This window comes from Strongylocentrotus purpuratus, unplaced genomic scaffold, assembly GCF_000002235.5.
Source record: "Strongylocentrotus purpuratus isolate Spur 01 unplaced genomic scaffold, Spur_5.0 spur5_scaffold_1, whole genome shotgun sequence".
In the NCBI taxonomy this organism is placed as follows: Eukaryota; Metazoa; Echinodermata; class Echinoidea; order Camarodonta; family Strongylocentrotidae; genus Strongylocentrotus; species Strongylocentrotus purpuratus.
Window position 1 is genome coordinate 27414006 of NW_022145594.1, and position 9010 is coordinate 27423015.

Genomic DNA, 9010 nt, shown 5'->3' on the forward strand with positions numbered 1-9010 from the left:
ACTTATTTTGTATACCAATGACATACTAATATTATGTCTATCAAGTTGCTCAATTTGAAGAACATTGAGTATCCATTAAGAATAGGGCAATTCCACGGTAACGGAAGGACACTCAAGATTTTTGAACTTCAGGTTCATACTAAAAGAACTGTTTTATTAGTATAAGATGTGAAACAGTACAGATATAATACCTATATAAGTGCCTTTAATTCTCCCCCCAAAAATTGTCATTATAGTTAAGTAGTTTAAGAATGTGCATATTAATTATCTCGGTAACGGAAGGACATAAAAATGGACATGGTTTTTCCAGTTAATTAGTGTTTATCCAAACTTTGTGAAGTTGATGAAGCTTTCCACTTGACTGAAACACATTTTGTTCCCCATAGTTTAATACATACTAATAAAACATTTCTTTTAGTATGAACCTGAAGTTCAAAAATCTTGTCTGAGTGTCCTTCCGTTACCGTGGAATTGCCCAATAGATCATTTCAACCTATAAGGTCATATCTTCAGATGTAACATATAGTCCATTACTTTGTGACGTGCCTCTTATCTATCAGGAGTAAAATATTAATTTCATAAATCATTACATTCTGTCGAGATCATTTGATTTTGAGTGGATTTTGGCGACTTAACCCATTGCTTGCTGGAACCTGGTGGTCCTTTTGTTAATCCTATGGGAACTATAAAATTCAGTGGTCAACGGGTTAACAATCCTATATTTTTATTAGGATTATGGTCATCATAAACATTACTATGATTTCTTGTTATGGTATTGTTTTTATAATCACCATTATGGTAATTATTATAATCATTATTATTATCATTATTATTATATTCATATTTCATTCCTGTTCTTTGGCGTTCTACTATCAGAATGTATTATCGGATTCATTGCGTTTATCAATAAAACACAACTATCCCGTATCGATTTTGCATTGTTGCATTCATTTCTTTCTTCTTCTTCCGAAAATAACTTAGATTTGCTTGTGCGTCACCCATCGAAACGAGCAAACACTGGAGAGATTGTTTCCATGGTTACATATATACTAATGTGTCAACATTGCCTTTCAGTTGATTTTTTTTAATATCCCGTTCCTTATGGTAAAGTGTGGCAGGATAAAGCATGCATTATATAACGTTCTGATGTTACAATGATATAATTTTGCCAGGAGTAATGCTATAAAAGAGTATAATTATAGTAATATATGTTAATGACAGTTACCATGAGTACTCGTTTAAGCGCAATATATTTTCAAAATTGTACCTAACTACATAATTGCATTTAAGTAACAGTTAAACCCCACTAAATTGCTGGGGGAGTTTTTATTTTTAATTCAGTCTAATTTATTACCAGCTTCCTTTCACAAATAAAAGTTTTTAAAACAAGGGTGCATGAGGTTGCTCTCCATTGTTTACGCTCCTCATCGGTATCGCCTTCATTGGCCACGTAGACGCAGTCCTCGCTGGTATCTGTCGGCCGTTGTCCTCCCTGCCAGTTCGTCTTTCCTTGGAGACTCGTCCAGTCGGTCCATTGTCTTGTCCCCAAGCCTGAATCATGGATATCCGTCAATCCGATCCAATAGCCCTGTAAAGGAACATACAAAGAAGTCACTGAGAAGAACCGAACAAACAAGAAATATCTACACAATCAATAATAATGATAAAGCAGCCCAAACAATTCAAAAAAGCAAAATAAGAAAAAAACATCAAATGTCGTCTGGTTCCCACTCTCGTCCTCTTTTATCTCCCTTATTCTGTCCCATTAGCATTCGCACTCCCCCCCCCCCCTCCCTCAGATTTGTTGCACCCCTCTGGAGTGAGATTGTACAGAGTGTACATAAATATGAAAGAATATGAACATATAGGGAGGAATAACAAAAATAGTACTAAAAATAATCAACAAAGTTATACATAAGCCCATATACCAACAAAACTTGGCAATATACCAGAACATGAAAATATTACAGTACAAGGATAATATGAAGAGCAGATAAAATACATTATCGGGTAACCTGTAACACCAGAGGGCAGTATGATACATTTCAGAGCTTTGTTCTATGCCTCATGTTTTTTCTCCCTCGCTCTCCCTTTTTCATCTTCAATGGAGATCATGAAATACCCTAAATGAAAGACTTCAATATGTTGAACATCATGCTAGCAGCTTTCAGTATAGAAATTGAAATGCATTCAATATTGTCGAAACTAGAAATAAAATATTTTCTTTGTCGAGCTGTCGAAAAATAAATTATATGCCAATAAATCTTTATCTAGTATAGCAAAAAGGAAATACGGCAATTTCCCAAACTGTCTTAGTACCTGTGGGTACCCAAACACAGTTACTGCAGTTCAGGATATATCATTTCAAACTTGGCACAGGGGGATGATTATTTTCCATTATTTTTTACATGTTATTCATAAACTGCCGGGTTTATTTTAAATGAACACCCCCCCCCCCTTTCTCTCTGAGTAGGGAGAATTTCCAGAATCTGAGCTTTGTCCGGTCTTTTGTGAAGCCCTGTGCCATTGAAATGATATCATAATCATGTCTATTTATATAAATGTCATGCATTGTTTAATGAGGAGTAAATGCATATTGGAACGAAATGGGGTACAGGGCATCGACAAGGAAACAATACCTGAACTGGTTTGAACGACCTCACTTCTAAACCAAACAAAAGAAGATTAAAGGCAGGCTATGTAGAAAGACGCTGATTATTTCAAGCTTTTAAAGGATTGAATTCTCTGAAATCTGAGGGAAAGACAATCCTAGTTTTTTCTTGATTCGAAAGCAACGAAACCTTCTGTTTCATCAGGGAGGTGTTTTAACCCGTTGGCTACTGAATTATTTAATTCCCATAGGCTTAACACAGGGACCCCCAGGTTCCAGTGAGCAATAGGTTAGCTCTTATATCTTGCATTGGAATGGATTTACCTTGTTTATTACTGATAAAACTATACATGTGGTATCAAAATACATGTAAATATTGTCTTGAAATAAAATGAAAAGGCTGATGTCATAACATTTTGGTCATGACTGAAAGAAGTTTGAAAATCAATCAGTTAAAATAATTTAAATGACCCTCTCTTTCTGTTATCTCTCTCTCTCTCTTTCTCTCTCTCCATCTCTCTCTCTCCTTTTCATTCTCTCTCTCCTTCTCTCTCTCTCTCTCACTCTCTCTCTCTTTTTCTCTCTGCATTCTTTTTCTTTTCTTTTCGCATTCTCTATCTTCAAATTCACTTCTTTCTTCCACTCATTTCTCATTTTTCTCCACTGTTTCTTGTTTGCGGTCTCTCTCTCTCTCTTTTTCTTTCTTATTTTTCCCTTCTTCATCTGTTTTTTCTCCATTGCTTTCACTCTCTTTAAATCTCCCTCTTTTTCTTTTCTTTCTTAAGTACTTTCTTTGTATACACTTTCTTCACCTTCTTTCTCTTTCTTCATCTCTCCCCCCTCTCTCTCTCTCTCTCTCTCATTGTCTTTCACTTTTTCTTTTACTCAGTCTTCCTTTTTCACTTTCATCTTCCCTCTTTCTCCAAAACAAAATTAACCAAAAGAAGATTAACCGATCAAGGAGAAATTGTAATTATAGGTTCTTTGAATGCTGAGAAGAACAAAAATACAACAATACTACTACTAATAATGACAAAAGTAATTGTAGTAATAATAACGATAACAATTATATACACCTCTACTAATATTCCTACCACCACCAATAACAATAATCATGATGAAAATAATAAACATGATAATAATAATAATAATAATAATAATTTAAATAATCATTTATGAAAAGAACAACAGCGGCATCACGTTAAAAAAAGACCCAAACCAATCTGGACTTGTCCGAGGCAACTTTAAATGTTATAAACGGTTGTGCTAAAGCAAAAAGTTACTTTAATTTAATGCTAGAAAAGAAGAAAAATCGTTTCCATTCTTGGCAAACTATTTTAGGCCTACTAGAAACATCTGTTTGGAAATATATATTTCAGTTCAAATTTAATAAGATAAGAGACAATGAAATCAAACAATATAGTTTCAAATTAATTCATAGGATATTGCCCACAGTAAAGATAATCTATTTACATGGAAAATTGTCGAACGAAGGTAAAGTTTGTCGAGAAAAAGAAACTATTGAGGATTTTATATTTTGTTGCAAGAAGTTAAGAGTTTTCTGTAAAATTATCTCAAGAACAATATATTTCATTTTTAAAATAGAAATTAAAATTGATATGAAAAAGTTATTGATTGGATATAAATACATAACAAAACATTTAATTTACTTAGTTTCTTAATAAATTAGGCACAACTAGTAATATACAAAAATTACGTAAAGCGGAACTTTCGGGAAGTACCAACCGATCAAAAGAGGTTAATAAATAATTGTATTTCATCATTTAAATAGTATTTGAAATATACACAAAGAAAATATAATATACTTCGATAATGAAGAAGTTAGAAAAGTCATAGAAATTGTATAATGATCATTTAAAAAAATTATGTTGATCTTGTATATAATTCATATGTTTTGTTTTACTTTTTGGGGTAAATAGTCTATATGTATTTTGAAATGGAAAAACACAGTCCCTCTGAAGAGGTAAAGACAGAAAAAAAAAATCTAGACTTGTTCTGATAATTCATCAACTGTTGTAACCTTCAGAGCCCTCATTCACTCATCTGAGGAGGCTACCCTGGGTAAATATTTCATTCTAATAAAATTGTTATTATGATTATTTTTCGCATGGCTAGTAAAGCGGATCTACACAAGACAGGATTGACTGCACAGGTTAAGGATAAAAATTAGGATGATCTTTACCATCCAGTTTTGATTCAATTTATGCCGATCAAAAAGAGATACGTTCTACTCTAGCGAATTCTACAAAACAAATTAAATCATAGAAAAAGTGCGTTTTTGCGAAGCAATGGAAATGTGTAAGAAACTGCATACAAACTAAAAGAAACCCAGTAATCCACTTAGTTAACTGAAAACATTGTGTATCCTGCGAAGTTTTGGGAATCATCAAAAGGAATTTGACTCAGTCTTCTCAGTTCTGATAGATATACACATGGTAGTTATCTAGAAACGGGTACATGGCACTATACATGCACACGTCGCGGCATGGATGTTTGATCCAAATCATCAGCTTGGTCACGTCATTTATGAAATGCAAAGGGCATTCGGGGCATGAGCAATTCATATCAGATTATTCTACTGTAATATTCTTCAAATTGGTATTACGGATGGAGGACAAAGCAGGAATTATCTTTATCTTGTCCTCGAGGCTAACCCGGGGCAATGTTGCATGAAACCGGATAATTTAGGATATCTTTGTTAAGTACTAATCCTTTGTATTCATGCGATGGTTCACTATGCTTCGGAGATACGGTCCCTGTCAGATACCTAAACAAATTCAATTCAATAAATCATCTCTCACCGCCCCCGTTGGGTGTCTCTCTTACTCTCTCTCTCCCCTCTCTCTCTCTCTCTCTCTCTCTGTATCTTACTTTGCCGTATGTATATATATATATATATATATATATATATATATACACACACACACAAACCCACAACTTTCTAGAAATGTAATTTTCTCTTTGAAATTCAGTTATCGTCCGCCTAATGAATTTTATTTTTCCTCTCTTCAAATCGATTTTAATCCCTCATGCGTAAAATATGCATCATATGAATTGCATCAAATGAAAGAGGAGGATCTAGGCTTTAAACATACGTGTCATTTATTAAATATAATTGTGAGTTATGATAAAACATCGATAATTCTCGGGGTTTTTTTTGGCGCACTGTATACTGAATAACAGATATAAACTCAATAAAATTGGAACCTGGAGGCGTGTAAACTTCTTCTATAATAATTTATCACCGTGACGTTTTAATTCAATGAATACGCATTCGATGTCTTTAGTCATATGAGTTAGTTCAGGTTTGAAATCAAAAGCTAGGTAATGTGAAATGTAAAAAGCAACTGCAACTCCCACTTTGACTTGCCTGTTATTTGATAACAATGCAAATCCCTCTGTTGAGAATAACGAAGAGGGTAAGTCAGTGAACTAGGTTTCACACAAGCCAACTACTGAGAAATCTGCATTTAAATCATTGATGAATATCTGGAATTGGTCAACGTTCCTATTAAAGCTACGAAAATTCTGTTGCAGGAGAGAAAGTCTAATTTGGGGAATCTGGTGGAGCAATCTTAGATATTCGAGTAGGTAATACATATTTAGAGGTTACACTATTTACACCAACATAGTTGCATCAAGATCAAGCTGGAGTTCAGGTATTTCGTTATTAAGATAGTTAATACTATTGAATTCAAAGTTGACTGCACCTTCTCTGCTGGTCATGGGAGAATTTCTAAGACCATTGTTTACAGAAAAAAAATGTCGGTCAATGACTGACAATGAGAGCGGACAAAATATACAGTTCCTCAGGTTGACAAAGGAACATCCCTTCACAGCTATTATGTAAAAAGGTGAATATGCATGTGACACCTGTTCTACACATTTTTACATAATAGCAGTGAAGGGATGTTCCTTTGTCTACCTGAGGAACTGTATATTTTGTCCGCTCTCATTGTCAGTCATGTTCATAGTGAGGGTTGCAAAGGCATGCACATGTAAATGATCGTCCATTGATAAATATGGAACAGTTTGGGTATACATGCAGTAACTCTGGGTTGTTGAGACATGTGATTTGTATAGAAGAAGCTGGTCTTAATTTACGGTAAAACATGTGGATATGCAAATGGTGATTACAACATACAACAAGCAAAACAAATTGCGTAATTTACAAACTGGATCGTACAGGGGTATGCAAGCATAATTGCTTTTAGGTTTGAATAACAAATCGTTTACAAAGATGAATGGATTCTATCTTTCACTGGAGACAGTGTGTAGAACATGGAACGTAATATTCATAAAAAATACAAATTTAAAGCATGATAACAGACGATAATGCATGAGCAAAAGAAGGGAGGAAACGGGAATGATGTAGATTGACTTTTGCTCACAGTCACCACCAGGGTGCCAAAGAGATATTTAAAAGATATTAAAGAAACTATGTCCCTTTTGCAGCCAACCTCAATTCTGTAGATATTTGCAGGTATTATGAATATGTCATGTATGTCCTTTCTGTGAAATTTAAACGTTAGCAGTGTCCTAATATTCGAATTATGCAAGGAAACCCGTTTACTTGCTAGACCTCACTGTCAGACACTATTGCGTGACTGACTGGCTCTTTTTCTTCTTTGGTAATAACATACATAAAATGAGCTGTAAAGGGTACATGAGCATTTGTCTACATCAATAACCTACTTCTTGAGATGGCCAAATCAAACTGATTGAATCTTTGCGCAGCATAAAACGTATGACCATTTGGAACAATGGTCTGGAAATCAAGACTATTACTTATTGGCTCTATAGCTCCTAAGTCGATTTGACAACTAATGGTCGTTATTTTCCCACTTGAAGACATTTTTAAGCCCCTCCATTTTTAGGGAAGTTTTAAATTAGTATTATCTTTCAAATGCCGATGGAATTTAACCTTTTCATTTTGTTTTGGCCTGCAAATCGGACATAGCACCTTTAAGACTATTATACAATCTATCTTTCACCTATTATTATGCACCCCGGCTTTCTCTCTTGTTCTCTTTCTCTCTGTCTCTGTCTCTCTCTCTCTCTCTCTCTCGCTCTCTTCCTTCATTATTAACTTCTGGCTGTATCATATGCCCGGTGTTCTCTCACTTTCCCTCTATTTCCCTCTCTTCCACCTATCTCTTTCTCTATCGCTGCTTTATTTTAAACACTTGATTTTCTCAATAAACTTCACACATAGCAGTATAATGGGAGAGTCCTATAATTTCAATGCGTATATAAGGTCGCCATTATCTTAATTTTTTGCAACTTTTTGATTCCACTGTCCTGAAAAGGAATGTACCCTAAATATGTGCTTCACTTTTTTCATCTGTTAACTCTTGTTATTTTGAAGGCCTTATTACAGATGTCAAGATAATTCGGCATTAAGATAACTGTACAATTTCTGTTTTGTGACTCTTGTCTTACCTCTCAAAACTCATATAATGGCGATACAGTCACAATAATTATATTTTTTCAAAACTCCCCTGAATAATTGTCAGTGTGTACCAATTAACTTTGTAGTACTTATACAGCCTTTAAAAAATGATTAGAACGACCCGATCCTTTTAATACGACAAGATTGAAAGCTGCTTTTAATAGGAGCAAAACATGTAGAAACATCTAAAAAGAAAAAATCATATGATAAATAGAATACAAATGAAGCACCCCAAAAAGACTTACCAGGCTCTGATCTATTGCTGTCCGGTTCCAATAGTCATATATCACCGTTCCCTCCTCAAATTCGTCAATAGATGCAAGATCGCCTCCCGCAAATATCTGGCAAATTGTGTTAGCTGTATCCCAGCTCACAGGGAACACATAATGATAGTAGCAGAAACCTGGATATAGAGTGTTCGGCTCCCACGGACTGGGACACTGGGCGCTGGCATAGGCCACGAGAAGCGAGGACAGGATTAAACAAGTTAGGCCAGACATTTTGCTTCCCGACGAATCGAACTGTAAACGTTCTCTGTGAGTGGCGGCGACGCAGCGAAGGCAAACAGTCCTAGAGGCAACAGGATATGATGCCCCGGGCACACAGTTACACCAGGTACACCGATACCAGACAAATAAAAGACCGAACATTTGGATCGATGTGTAGTCATGCATGGCTATAATAGGGACTTTTAGATTATGCAGGAAGAGAACGTGGACTGCCCTTTTAAGGCACTGTTACATCACTGGCAGTGCCTTAAAAGGACGTCACATTGCCTTAAAAGGGCAGTCCACGTTCTGGTCGTGCAGAATCTAAAAGTCCCTATTACTTAATTCGTCGACAACAAAAGCACTTCATTTGAAGGGGATGGCATCTGTTTTATTGGAATTCTTGAAGAAATCTTGAAGAAATGTTGCCGGGTGCAG

The 9010-nt window shown here is 35.2% G+C and overlaps 1 protein-coding gene across 1 annotated transcript; it reads right to left on the reverse strand.

Moving 5' to 3' along the window:
* Nucleotides 1–1086: 1086 nt before the first annotated feature.
* On the reverse strand, nt 1087–8719 carry LOC764033 (snaclec macrovipecetin subunit alpha). Its single transcript, XM_001200211.4, has 2 exons — nt 8330–8719; nt 1087–1588 (listed from the first exon to the last, which is right to left on the reverse strand). Exons 1-2 carry the CDS (start codon nt 8582–8584, stop codon nt 1343–1345), a joined length of 501 nt encoding a protein of 166 aa, XP_001200211.1. The 5' UTR covers nt 8585–8719; the 3' UTR covers nt 1087–1342.
* Nucleotides 8720–9010: the final 291 nt, after the last annotated feature.

Coding starts and splice junctions, on each gene's coding strand:
- LOC764033 (XM_001200211.4), bottom strand. CDS start 8,584: ATGTCTGGCCTAACTTGTTTAATCCTGTCCTCGCTTCTCGTGGCCTAT. Junction 1,589..8,329: donor CAGCAATAGATCAGAGCCTG/GTAAGTCTTTTT, acceptor GTTCCTTTACAG/GGCTATTGGATCGGATTGAC.